At 27.0% G+C, this 15,170-nt stretch overlaps 1 protein-coding gene across 13 annotated transcripts in view; it reads right to left on the bottom strand.

Moving 5' to 3' along the window:
- The window catches only part of LOC120079616 (calcium-transporting ATPase 10, plasma membrane-type-like), a 44,544-nt gene that overhangs the window by 17,342 nt on the left and 12,032 nt on the right, over positions 1–15,170 (bottom strand). For 2 of the 13 annotated variants that reach the window (XM_090314266.1, XM_039033865.2), the window contains exons 1-5: positions 13,032–13,172; positions 11,629–11,700; positions 5,964–6,081; positions 2,616–2,783; positions 15–131 (exon numbers count right to left, since the gene is read on the bottom strand). In XM_090314266.1, the coding sequence (XP_090170392.1) occupies positions 15–131; positions 2,616–2,768 (270 nt within the window). In that variant the 5' untranslated portion in view covers positions 2,769–2,783; positions 5,964–6,081; positions 11,629–11,700; positions 13,032–13,172. Of the gene's footprint in view, positions 1–14; positions 132–2,615; positions 5,698–5,963; positions 6,082–11,628; positions 11,701–11,869; positions 11,979–13,031; positions 13,173–15,170 lie in introns of those variants that run through there. The other 11 variants (XM_090314265.1, XM_090314260.1, XM_090314263.1 and 8 more) reach the window with 6 other exon arrangements.

Below are 15,170 nucleotides of genomic sequence, written 5' to 3' on the forward strand. Positions count from 1 at the left end.
CAGTAAATACTTACTCGTATGGCTTGTGCATGTGCTCTAATCTTTCTCAAAGCTTCTTTCTTCTCCTCTTCCTTTTTCAAGTCTAAAGTATACCGAAAACGACGAGAAGCATTTAACACTAGCGCAGCTTGCTATAAAAGAGACATAGGAAAACAATATAAATGGTTAGATTCTCATTTAACAGTAGCACAGCTTGGAGACCCAGAGTAAATAATTCAACCAGTTTACTAGGAACTGTTTTAGGCTCAAAGTGCACTTAACCTTCTGGGATGTAAGCGAAAAGAAAATTGAGGCCATTTTTAATGAGGCACACAATACGAGAGAAGAAATTTTTAAAAAAAAAAAAAAAAAAATCTACAAGAAAATTTTTGAAGAATGAGATGATCAAAGATTAAGGACTTGAGGGCTCTATCTGGAGATTGATCACAGAAATAGACATCCCAACCAAAACAAGTTTTTACTTTTAGGTAAGAAACCACATTTTCATGGAAAGACATGAAAGAATATCCCGAAAAACCACCCAAAAAATGGGGCTGAACCCTAATGAGAAAAAATGACTCAATTTAAAAGAATAAGACCTAGCTTATAATTACAAAACGACCTAGTGAGTAATGACCGGACCCCACAAGAAAGCATTAAACCTAGCAACCTCCCAAACCTCCACACACGATCACTCCACCTCTATAAAAATCTTATTATTCTTCTAAATTCAAATAAAGAAACCAGCGTACTACAACACTTGGCCATTTTCCTGATAAGAACTCAAAAGCACCTCCCTCTACAACAGAGGGACAATTTATATTTCAAGCCCAAATAAACCAAATGATCTCATCCAACAACACCAAAGGGATTGAGCAAAAGTGATAACCCCATAGCATATGATCAAGGTCCTTCTCCTGCGGCCTATAATGCACAATTGCAGATACAACACAAAGGAAGAGTGTGAATGCACCATTGCAGATACAACACAAACGAAGATATCTTTCAACGACCTATGATGTGAACTCTCCTATGTAAACCATGCACAGAAAAAGCTCCTTTGGATTTTAACCTTCCGTAGTGAGGAAATACAAGGGCAGCTTGAGGAGGGGAGGGTAGACAAAATATGAAAAGGAGAATTGTAAGATGAATTGTAAGATAAACCCCTAAAAGGATCAGGAGTCCAAATTCTCACATCCCTTCTCCCTTTCCTAGAGAATATATGATGGTTTTGATAAAGAAGGAAGATTTTGTCGCCTCTTATAGAGAGGATAAAGAGGATGACAAAAGCCTAAGGAGATCAAATAAGATAATCTATAGAAGGCAAAATCAAGATAAAACCTCTTTTTTAAGGTTTAGTTGGGAGGCTATATAAAGTGTTTCCATTACGTTGTTTTGTATAGAATTGTAGCCGCTAAGCTATTTCCTTACTAGTTTAGAAAAAGCTTTTTAAACCCATTTAGCTATTCATATCTTGAGATACATGCCAAGAACATTTAGTTAGGATTTAGTTAGGATTGATTCTCCTATCTTGAGGAGTAGTCAACTCTTGGGTCTTCTTTGTCTCAAGAGTTTTGAGCTTAATGTGATCCTTGTACAACCTAATCCATGGGTTAAAATTGATTTTATATGGGGGATTTGGTGTTTGTGAATTATAAGTTTACATACTCAAAGAGTTCCTAATATCAATTCGCTAGGACTTTCACGTCAGTTATAAACTCTAACCTTCATGGCCAGAACCATGGTCAAATGAAAATCAGAAAACAATCCTAGTAAATGATTCATAATATTCCTTCCCTACATCAGCTGCTAACCAAATAAAATCACTAATTCAACCCAACCAACGCCACAAATATTTGAAAATGAGAACCACTAATTTTCCAGGCCTCTATTAGTAAAACGGTCCTACCGTTTAACTCTTAAGTTTCAATTTTTCAAGGCATTTTTCGATGGAAATAAATATCGTAAAAGCATACATACTGGCAGAAATGAACGGGCAACTGTTAATTTCCTCTTCAGACCTTCATCAAACGCCACCAAATTTACTAACATTTTTTTAAAAGAATCTTCTTCCTTATAATCAAAAAGTTATCAAGCCCTATAAAAAAAAACGCCCATTATTTGTCTAAGTTCAGCTGGCCAATTTCCAGTAATGGATTAAATTGTCAACTGGCATATTTCGATGAATTAAACCAAATCAGCACAATTAACATTACAATTGCTACGTACATTGCAGCTAAGTTGCGTTAATAGGTCTCTTTATTCCTTTCTTAGATTTCTACTGTTGCTCATATCCACTGATTAGAATTTCATGTCCTTCAAAAACTAAGTTAATTACACAATTTCCCGTGAATATAATTCTCAACCAACTCCTAATGAGTTAACTCGGTAGCACAATCTTTGATGTTGTACACATAAAACGTCAATTCCAAAATTTACCTAAAGTAAAGCAGAAAATAAAACAAAACAAAATGTCGGAAAAGGTAGTATCCAATACATAAACACACAAAAAAGAGGGGGAAAAAACTCCAAAGAAATTTCGAAACAGAAAGACGAAAACAGCAGAGATTAAACAATATTCACAAAACGAAAAATGAGAGCAGAAAAGGAAAGAAAAAAAAAAAGAGAAACCGTACTCTCCAGCGGCGGAGTCTGTCGACAGAAGCATGCTTAATGGTGTGAATTTCAAAAGGATTAGATAAGTCCTCCTCCTCTGCCTCGCCGGAATTGCTGCTACCGGACTCCACATCACTCCGTCTACTGTACGGAGAGCCCTTGAACATACTCATAGTCGCAAAAAAAATCTGTCGCAGGAGAGATGGCACCGTGAAGATTTTCAGGCAAGTGAATCAAAGTTCACAAATCATCTGAGAATGATCAGAGAATACAAATCTTATGGCCGGAAAAAAGAAAGGGTGAACGGAATCAATTTTGACGATGAACGAACTGGAGGCTTGTATGGTACTCGACAGACTTCTCTTCTTACCGCTCTCATTTCTTCTGTGATGAACGTTTTATTTACCTTCTTTTCTTCTCCTTTAATTAATTGTCATCTTTACCTAATTAATATGTTTTACGCCTTAATTTCTTCATGATTCTACGTATCTTGGGAATTAAGTTTTTCTTCTCTCTATTTTTTTTTTTTTTTTTTTACAATTTTTTTCTCTAAATTCTTTTTAAAGTAAAATATATGAGGATTGAGATATTCAAATAAAGACCTAGTGGTTACTATAACACTCTATGTTCGCTTAGACTCTAAATTCTAACCTTTGACTTCTTAATCGAAAATAAAGATTAAAACCTATAATAATTTATGAAAGAAGATGATAATACATCATCATACTCGAGAATCTTAAAGGGACACTGATATTATAATATACTTGTAACTAATTCAAATTCACAACTTTTTGTAGTTCAACAATATGGATAGAGAGGTTCCAATATAAACCTATTGAACTATACTCGATTTCAATTTCATAACCCATATTTAATCATTAATCTAACTCAATTGATCAAGAAACTCGGCTCAATCAAGATATCAAAATTTGAATCCTCGTACTGACTCAGTTGAATAAGAGTCTATTTAGATTGACTTGAAAAAAAAATATTTTTAAAAAGTCATTTTTATTTAAATACGATTTATATAAACAGTCTGAAATAGAATAGATTTGAAAGTGTTTCAAAATTTATTTTTAGAAATTATAAAATATTTTAATTTTTTTTAGAATGATTTATTTTTAAAATTAAATCGTTGAAAAAGTTAACGAAATCATAATCTAATCTTTTTTTTTCTTTTGAAAGAAGTAATACTATTGAGTTGACATATTTGGTTTCTTTTACTTTTCTTTTGTCCGTTTAGTGAAATTGGTTGTGCGTTTTATTTAAAAACGATTTCGTGGATTTTATTTGTATATAAAAAGGAAAATTTTTACATTTGATTTATAAAAGTTATTCAAGCCTAAAATTTTCAAATTTTATCAACTTTATAAAAACTAAAGAAATTTTTTTATAATCAATAAGAATGACAACGATATTATAATACTCCATAATTAGAAATTTTCCATGCAATTTTTTTAGCTCCATTTATATTAATGATACACACATATTTAAGGAAAAAAATATATTAATCAAACATCAAAGTTTAAAAAAGATAGAAGCTATTAGACAATATAGTTGGGAAATGGTTACAAATTGAACATCTACCATATATATAAATGAAAAACATACATTAAATAACTTTACATATTCAAATCTCATGTCAACTCGAACCTACTCATGCACTAATAGAGGCTAAACTTTACGAATAATGTATTCACTCTAAACAATACTGAAATATATATCTTTATATAGGATCCATAAAAGAACACTATGATATCATATTACTAAGATCGTATCGTACCTCGTTCATTCAATACTTTAGGTTATGTAGCTACTTTATCTAAGTTTAAATCCCCCCTCCCCCCAATATGTTTAACTAAAAAATATGTATGGTTGATTTATGTGGTAATATTTAGTTGTAATAAATTTAATGTAGAAAAAATAATTCATCAAGTACTATGAATTTAATGGAAAATTCAATTTGATTACATTGGATTTTGTAGATTGTTTCCAATTTAATGTAGAAAAAATAATCTTGATCAAGTTAGATATCATTTTTTTTTAAGATAATTAGATATCAATATAGTATATTGTATCACAGATTCACCAAATATCTGAAATTTTGAATTTTATAAAATATCCTTAATATTTAATTATCTGAATTTAATAAAAATCGGCGGACCTGTAACAAGTTAAAAATATAGTTGATAGACGTAGAACAGTAAGGAGGGAAAAAAAATTATATGCTAAATTAATGTCTTTTTAAGTTTCAATGAAAAAATGCTTAAAATTTTAAAAATTAAACAATAAATAAAATATTTAAAAAGATAAAAGACATGTTTAGAAATGATTAAAAGATAATTAAAAACATTTTTCTCATTTTTAAAATTAATTTCAAACATATTTTTTATTCATTTCAAACTAATTTTATTGATATAAAAATTATATTTAGAAATTAAATATTAAAATATTAAATGAGTTTTTGAGTTATTTAAAAGCATATTTTAACAATTTTGATCACAGTTACATATGCACTAAATTATGATTAAGAATTACTTTTGTGATCACCTTCAAATATATTATTAATTATTTAAAATAAATTTAATATTTGCATTTAAACTCAACTTTTTTTTTATGTTAGATAATAAAACCACTTATTTTAAACCTGAGAAAAATAATTTGGATTTAAAATCATTTCCAAACATGTCTCATAAATTTTAAAATCCAAAATGAAAATTTCGAAATTAATTTTTCGCCAGTTTACAATTTCGTTAATACTCAAAACAATTTTATATCAAATAAATCAAAACTAATTAAATATTTATGGAAAGTTTAGACCTAATTTACCGCTTTCGGCTTCCAATAATTCCCCAAAAGCAAGATTTAAATTCACAGCCAGATTATAAAAATAAAAAATAATAATAACTAAAAAAACATATTTATCAAGAAACGGCAATAAATAACAAACTAAAGAAAAAATAACACATGGGAACAAAAAAATAATAAAAATAAAAACGGCTTTCTCGCCGAAGATTTTTTTTTTTTTTTTAAGAAGTCAAAATTTTCCAACTCTTTCCGTTTTCAAACCCGAAATTCAAAATTACAAAAAAAAAAAAAAAACACGTCGTTTTGTCTGCCCGGCTCTTGAATTACTCGTTCCGCGTAACCGACCAAAAATCCTGCCGACTCTGTCGATTCTAATTTTAATTTATATATAAACAGTAAACACCACAAAAACAAAATACCCACACGTATATATATATATATATTTCACTCCGCTTTTAATTTTAAATTTAAATAAATTTTTAATTACTTCAACAACGGGGAATTTGTTTTTTTATTATTTTTAAATAAAAGAACGGTTGTGTTGTGTTTAATCGGTTTACCTGGTAAAATGATGCGTTTAAAGCAAGGCGGTGGTGGGCGGTGGCCGGCCTCCTTTGTTCTCCGTCACCGTCGCCGTCTCAGCGCCGGCCTCCTTCAAACCCAACTTTCTCTTTTTCACTGAACACACAACAAACAAACAAACAACACGCAAAGTGAGTGATGGTTTCCAAGGAAGACGAAACTTAAGTACTGGGGCCCACTCACAAACCAAGAACAAATTCTCCCCGCGTTCTCCAAAACAAAAAGGGTTTAGAATAATATTATATTATATTTTGTTTTAATCCATATTTAAAATGTCCATCGAGTCAAAATCAGCGGTATAATTAACGATAATACAAATATTATGTCAATTAAAATTAATCAACATTCTATACTTTCAACTTTAGTTCATTTTAATTCTTATACTTTTTAAACGTGTACATATATCTTCGTTCATGATAGTCTTACTTTTTAAACGTGTACATATATTTTCGTTCATAGTAATCTATTAAGAATTTTATATTAGAAAAACTAAGTGATCTCATATTCTTTATGTGATTAATAAATTATTCCTTTCATTATCAATTGATTGTGTTTTCTAATACGGTATCAGAGTTCATAAAATCTAACAGATATTCAGTCTAATTAAAAAAAAATCGATCAAAAATGATGAGCTCAAAAGAGATATATAATTGGTTTTGAGATCATCATACCAATTATTGTTAAATTAGAAAAATGTGGTTTACTTATAAGCTAAAAATTTAGTTGCTGTCCCAAAATAATTCAATTGTGTTACTTGAAAAGTGGGAGTACTACAATTTAATTTTCATAGGTTAATCTATTTAAGTGTTTCAATCAAATATAAAATGTTATAAAATGCATATAAAATAAATCACAAAATAAAAACAGTATTTAAACTTCTTACAAAAGAGAGAAAAAAAAATATTTAACATAATAAATAAACATTTCACGCTTTTTTTAAGGAATTGTTAAAATGCTTATAATCTACATTATCTAAAGTGACATGTAAAATTGTAATGTCGACAGCGAAAATATAATAAATATAGTAATTAAGGATATCAATAGTAGTGATAATTAATATAGAATTATAAAAAGGGGAAAAAACGAACATATGCAGTGAACTGGAAAGAAGGAAGACAACGTGGCCTTCTATTTTTAATACACATCCCAATTACTTCAGGAAGACGAGAGTATTTTTTTTAAAAAAAAAAATTGTAAATAAATAACTTTAAATTAATTAAAAAGATGAAGAGGAGTTTAAAAGCATGACAAGTGGAAAGAAAAAAAAAGAACATGGAAGAAGCGTGAACGATTCTTGTTGTTTTTAGCAATATTCATTTAAAAAAGAAAACAACTTAATCTAATTATTATTATTTATTATTTAATTTTGTTTTGTTTTTTCAGTTAGTATTGCACTTGTGGCCCCCTAACTTTTCTCTTTTCTCCTCTTTTGGCCATCTGTTTAAAGCAGATTTAAGAGAGGAAGGTTCGTAGGTGTGAAAAATAAATATAAATAAATATAAGTATGGCAGTTTTAGCAAAAATAATTTTAAAAGTCAACCTGAGCAATTTTCCCGCGTTTTAATTATAATATCTTTAAAAAAAATTATAAAAATTAATAATAATAATTAATTGTGGAAAAAGAAATAAGTTGATAACGCTCTGTGGTTTTATGGATATCCGGCGGAAATTTTGGTTTTCATTTATTTTATACTTTTTATTTGATGGAAATTTTTGTTTTCTAAAAACAAATCGTACTGTTCTTTAAATGATAATAATAACAATAATAATAATATGTTAAAAATCACCCCCTTTTTTTAAAAAAAAAAAAAAATCTGGAAGAAGCCAGAAGGGCAAATTACCGTTTAGTTTCTATTTGGTTTTTATTTAAAAAAAGAAAAAAAAAATCTATAGAAAACTTATAAGAAAATATCATTTTGGTCCTTAGATTTTGGATCTAATTTTTAGTTGATCCTTGTATTTTAAAATATTACACATTTAGTCTTTAAATTTTGAATTTTGTTTCAATTTAATTCCTAAATTTTAAAATACTGTAATTTTATTCTTGAAATTTGAATTTTGTTTCAATTTGGTCTCTAGGCTTTAATATTTTGCATTTTTTTACCTTAATCTCAAATTAGATACTCGTCATCAATTATTGACGTCAAATTTAATTAATTGATTAAAATTAATTATGAAGTGAAATTTTAAAAGTGATAAAAGTAGTTAAACTTAATCAATTATAATTCCTTTAAAAGTTTTAAATTTATTAACATAACATAACATTAAAGACGAAAAATGTGTATTTAGTAAATAATCGAAGTTACAAGTGTGAGACTTAAAATATAAGGACCAAATTGAAGTATAACTCAAATGTCAAGGGTAAAATCATAACATTTTGAAATCTAAAAACTAAATTGAAACCGAACTCAAAACTTAAGGAACGAATGTGTAACATTATGAAATCTAGGGACTAAATAAAAACTTGACTCAAAATCTAAGGACAAAAAGTTTTTTTTTCCAAAATTAATAACTAAAAAATACACGAACTTAATTTTTTTTTTTTTAAAAAAAATGACCTTAAAATGCTCCCGGAAACATGCTACGGGTTTTGTTCATTTTTTCTTTTAGAAATAAAATAAAATAAAAGTTTCCGCTTTGTCGAAATTATTTGGATAATATATCAAGATCGCAAAAGAAAAAAAATATATAATTTTTTTCTTTTATAAATTGATAATTAAAATAAGTTTTTACTTAAAAATTAAGAAAATTGAATGCAAATAACATTATAAGTTTATTGTCTCAAAACAAAAAAGTTCATATTTCAAAGTTGTTGACGATAGATGGGTGAATATTTGAATATTGACCCAAAAACAATAAAGAATGAAAGAAAATCTCATGTTTCAGCATGTGAATAGAAGAAAGTGATTAAAAAACAGAGTATTGTAAATTGGAGAAAAAACATGCATGAACAAATTAGGTAGGAAAAATTTATTAATTTAAAATATATATAGTTGTATTAAAAAAAAAAGACTAATATATTTTTTAGGTATACGTAAATATTATTAAGCTATTATAAGTTTTTTTTCTACCCGTGGAGAATCAAACATCTAACTTTAAAGTTGATAATACTGGTACACTCATTCTGGCAGTTAAGTTTAGTGTAGTAAAAATCAAGTATAACTCAGTATTTATTTCATTATTTTCCAAAATTTTAATAATACTATTTTAGTTTATAAGTTTTTTTTTTCTACTTTCACTTTTCGACAATAAAATTTTTTAAAAAAAGTGTGTATTTTTTTTTAGAAATGAAGAATTTAAACTATAGACTTCATAATTAATAATACATGTTATATGGTTCATGCAACCTAAACTGACATAAAGCTTTAATCAAATAACCTAATTTTTAAAAATCTTCATAAACACTCAACTAAAAAGGAGAAAAAAAAAGTCTTCGTGGACAACATTTCAAAAGCGAAATATATAACTTCATAAACAAGAAAAGTCACAAATGAGTAGATATTTTTATATAAAGAAATATCTAAATTTATAAATTCAAAATCATTATTATCAACTAATAGGAAAAACAAACATGCAGTAACAAAATTTAAGAACGGAAAAAATAGTGATATCAAAATTGATAAATATTTTTTTTTATATTTAAAAAGCCCCAATTATTTATTCGTTAAAAAAGGCTATTGAATATTTTTTTAAAAAAAAATGGTTCTAAAAAATGGGGTTTAAGAGGACAGGTGCAGGTACGATATTTTCATACGGGAAACTGAAGGAAAAATTGACACGTGTAAATGAATAAAGACGGTATTTATTTATTTTGAAAGTTGAAAATATAACCGTCAAGAGTGATGTCAAAATCCGACTACGCTATAAAACGGGTGAGAACATGACCGTTGGTGCCACTGATACACGATAATGACAGAATTTATTTAAATAATAATAATTATTAGTATTATAACGTTATAAAATTGATTGAGATTGCACTAGAAATCGTGAGAAGCACTAATAGCAAGAAATGTCGTGTTTGGTATACCAACAAAATCATATTTTCTTATGGATTAGATAAAAATTCTTCCACAATAAAAATTATTCAATATCATTTGTTTTTAATGTATCCAAAGATGTTAATATGATTAGGTGTATTTTAGTTTTGTTACATTTATGGCTGGGTTTAGAATTAATTATGTGCTCCTAAAAAGTTAGAGTTGGTATGGATAAGAGCTAAACAAATAGATTTATATGAAAAAAGGTTTTGTGTACTTTGTTTGAGTGGAGAATTGTTGAGAGTGAGACCAAAATCTCATATTGAGTAGAAAAACAGGAAAATGATAGATATATAGTTGAGGAGCAAGACACGGATGCGAATCATTTTGGTGATTTCGTAAGCAAAGTCAAAAGAGCTTATGACCAAAGTGGATAATATAATATAGTTATGAAGTTAACGTCCCAAACAACGAATCTTATTGAATATGGATGGCATATACTCTCTATTAAAAGGTTTCTTATCCTAGCTCCCAAAACATTCTCAATTGTCATAAAATTAAATGTACTTTGTTCATGGAATAGGACATTGATTATCCTTGAAAAAGACCATGTTAGATGTGAAACCAAAGTTTTGCTTTGACTAGAAAAAAGAAAGTGATGGACAACATTTCTATTGGCATGAGACAAATTAGTTGATTAAAAGAAATGAGAGCTTATCCCTAAAATGGACAATATACCATGTAGTTTTTGTGGTGAATCGTGGATGGTTAGTACTTTACAACAATTGGTATCAAAATCATGCTCCTTGAACTAACCATGTTGAAATAGAATTCTTCCAAATCGAACAAAGAAGTAGTGAGTTAAAAAGGAGAAGTTCATGATAACCTTGTTTGAGTGGAGACTAGTTAAAAGTGTGGCTAAAATTTATATTGGTTAGAAAAAGGAAATATCACGGGAGTTTATAAGTGAAGAATGATATATACTCTTAGGTAGAATGTGAATAGATAACATCTCTATTTGTATAAGGTTTTGGTTTTGATTTTGGTTTTGTGTTTAAAATTAAAACTAAAGCCTAATTTGAAAATATTATATCATCGTAAAGGTAACTTGAAAATAATACTTTATTTTCTTTATTTTTAATATAAAATTTAATTATACGAAGAAAATGCATTCATTGTCTACTTTTTCCATATAAAAAGGAGGAAATTCTCCACCCAAGTTCCAAAGATGGAAAATCCTCATAACGGAATATATATCTTTATGGATAAATTTGACAGCCTTAATTCTAGCTTCGTTGTTCTAAAATAATAATTAATAATAAAAAAAACTATTTAAATTAATAAATAAAGGTTTTTTAATATTTTTTAAATGAGTTAAAATGTTTATTATTTATATCATATTCACATTAAAGACATTTTGTTATTTATTCTTTTATGTTGTACAATTTTTTTTAATAATATAATAAAATCGTCTATCTATTGACAAAAATTTAATATCATAGTTCTAAGTTATAACTCTCTTACTGGTAAAAAAAAACATAAGAAATTATTATTAAAAAAAAAAGAAAAAACATAAGAGAAAATGTTTTTCTTTTTTTTTTTTAAAAAAAAAGGAAACATGGAGATAAATATATTGAAAAATTAAAGAATTGAATGGGAAACTTACCTAGTAGAAGCAACCAAGTAGATGAACTTGAAAATATAACTTCAGCTCAAGGAATATGTTCACCTTTTATCTCTACATAAGAAATTGCAAAAACCATAATTATTATGATAACAAATAAAAATCCAAAAAATCAAATTAGGTTAAGATTATGTTAATAATAAAAATTTCCAAGACTCTTGAAAATATTACTAACTAATCTTTTTTAGAGAAGGTAAAGAAAGACACAAGGATCATATCGTACAACTTTTGCAGAAAACATCAATACGATAAAAGAAGTAGCTAGAAACATCTTTTTTATTGTTTGAATTAATGAAAGTTAATTAACTAATGACCCGTTATATAATATATTTAATAAAGATTAGAAGAAGAGAAGGAAAAAGAGGTTGATTCCAAAACATGAAAAGAGAGGGGAAAAAAAGCATGTATTCTCCCACTTTTGAATTTTAGGACAGAAAAAGAGAAAGATAAGATTTTTATTTCAGGAATATTTTACCTTTGAATTGTTTGTGGGTATTAGATGCACATTCAAATGTAAAAAGAATGTAAATTCCATATTTGAAGGTATCAACATAATGCCCATTGTTTTTAATATTACATATGGCAAAATAATTAATTTAACAAAAGCATGCACTTACTCAACCATTAAGAATACGACACGTGTCATTGTCAAGGTAAATTTATCGATACCATTTGTTGAAATATCTCAACAATAATAAACAAATATAAGTAATATCATGGTTAGACAGAATACTTTAACTATCATGGTTAGACACTAATTTAGACTAGAATACTTTTTCTTGAACAATTGCGAGGTGAGAGATCGAATAACTATTGATCTTTGATATGATAATCTATGTCTTTATCTATTGAATTTTTCTTAAATCTTACCGACAGTTTGAATATATTTTTCTAGTACACGGTTTCATTATTGAATAATAATTAAAAAAAAAAGACATATAGGGAATATTTGGATTCCTAACTTCAAGTGGGTGGAGTGGTTTATTATAGCTCATTCCATGTTTATGAATCCAATGATAATAATCGGTGTTTCCAACTATTATAACCAATAATATTACTATTTCAAATCTCTCTTTATTACTGTGTTTTTTACTTTCTACTCGTCCTCTCTTATCTCTTTATTATCGTGTTTCTATTTTCTACTCGGACTAAAATGTTCTACACCATAAATATAGACTATTATAACCTAGACTAAAATAATCCGCATCCCAAACACAGACTATTATAACATACAAGCAATCATAATCATTGACTATAGTAACGAACTTGGCATCCCAAACAACCATAACAATTAAACAGGGTGCATTTAATGATGAAGATGAAGATGAAGAAATTGAATTAATGTAGTTTAGTGGAGCAAGAATGAGGAGAAATTAGGAACAAACCTTCAATGATTAAAGAGAGGAGAGGGAAAAGAGGAAAGAGAAATAGCATAATAGGAAGAAGCTAGAGCAAAGGAAGATGTTGAGAATATATATATAGTGAATTTGGTAGTACTCCTTTCTAGTTCTCTCATTTTTGCAAGCAAGGATCAGGTACCTTTGAGGATAGTCTTATGTTCATGTGGTGGCATGTTCTAATTTTCTTCTTCTTTTTTGCCTTTTTTCCAACTACCATTTCAAATATACGATTTAAATGGTTAGGGTATATCTCTTGAGAATCATAGGCTATGATTATCTTCTACATCCTTATTAATGTTATATAGTATGTTTAAAAGTTTTAAAATGTGACTTAAGTAAACATAATGACTTGGTTGGTCAAGTCTTTTATTTTTTATTTTTTCAAAAAATATGAGGAAAAAAAGACATAATGATATGATAGTTCAAAGGACATTCTTATATGTTTTTAAGAAATATTCAATCTTGTCTTTAATGTATTGAGTCTATTTTAATCAAATCATTGAAGTTTCGTTCGGTAATTATTTGATTTTTGAAAATCAAGTTTATTATCGTTTTTAAGTAAAAGACTTGAAATCTAAATTAAATTTCAAAAACAAAAATAAACTATATTTTCATATCCTGATTTTGTTTTTAAAAATATTGGTAAAAAAAATAGATAAGAAAGGAATTAACTTTTATTGTGTTGAGGATTAAGTTAAAAAAAAAGTTCTAGATGCAAGAGTACATGACAAGTTATTCATTTGTCATTCTATTTGAAAGCTTTTTTTTTTTTAATCGTTAAACATAGATAAGTTAGATCCAAACAATAACTTACATATTTTAACGTTGAACAAATAAGTATTATAATTTCTACTAAAAAGATTTAAAGTTTAAGGATGTTTTTGGTACAATGACTATCATAAGACTATAATAACCACTTATTCTTACCGTAAATATTATTTTGTAGTCCTTATTTAGCTAAAGTCAACACTATTTTAAAACTTTTATTTACTCTAATATTTACTATTTGTTATAGTTTTTACTATTTTACATTTATCATTTTTTTTATTTTTTGCTACGGTGTTTATTATTTCCTTCTCAAACTAAAATAGTTTACATCTCAAACACATATTATTATAACTCCGACTAAAATAATTTACACCCTAAACACAAACTATTTTAATTCAATTATAATAATCAACTCTCCACCCTAAATGCCTCCTAAATATTAATTATTACTCACATATTGGTGAACTAAAAAAAACAAAGGAAAAGTGTTAAATTCAAAAGCTGGATCCAAATTCAAATTATCTTAATTTTTGTTCCTCTCTCTACGAGGAAAAAAAACTTTTGAAAAATAAGTATAATATCATTTGACACAAATTTTTATGATGAAAAAATCAAAGGGAAATTTTTTTTTATTAATTACACATATATCTTTAGGTGATCTATACATAATTATTTACGTATTTGAATAAACAATAATAATAGCAATAAAACTATTTTTTAGTACAAACGTGGTAGAGATGGGAAATTGAATCTCTAACCTCTTCAATCATAACGCATGCTAATATCACTAAACTAAGTTCATATTGGGGATAAAATTATTGAATGAATTTTTCAACCAAATAATACTAATACTAATAATAATTTATTATTATTATTATTATTAATTAAAATGTCCAACAGTCATAAATTAATAAAATCAAGTGGATATAATATAAATAATATTTTTTAAGTTTTAAGAATAAATTTCCAACTGTACTAGGACTTTTCTTATTCTTTTTCTTTTTTTTTAAGACAATTGTGCTAGACTTTAAAATGTAACTTACCAAAATATTAAAAGAAAAGGACTGACTTTAGCTAAATTGAACCCACTAGTTTTCTTTTTAAAATTAAAAGAAATACTAGCATTTCACTTTTACTTTATTCTCCCTTTCTTCAACAAGAAAACATTATTTAATCTAAGTTTTATTGGATAATTTTTTGGTTTTTTAAAAATTAAGCTTATAATCATTATTCACACCTTATAATCTTTATGTTTTATGGTTCACTTTTTACTCGTGTTAAAAACCAAGCTAAGTATTGAAAAATAAAAAATAAATAATAAATAATAAAGAAACTTGTTTTTATTTTCAGAATTTG

Source organism: Benincasa hispida, chromosome 6 (genome assembly GCF_027475165.1).
Source record: "Benincasa hispida cultivar pf3 chromosome 6, pf3_genome.v1.1, whole genome shotgun sequence".
Taxonomy (NCBI): Eukaryota; Viridiplantae; Streptophyta; class Magnoliopsida; order Cucurbitales; family Cucurbitaceae; genus Benincasa; species Benincasa hispida.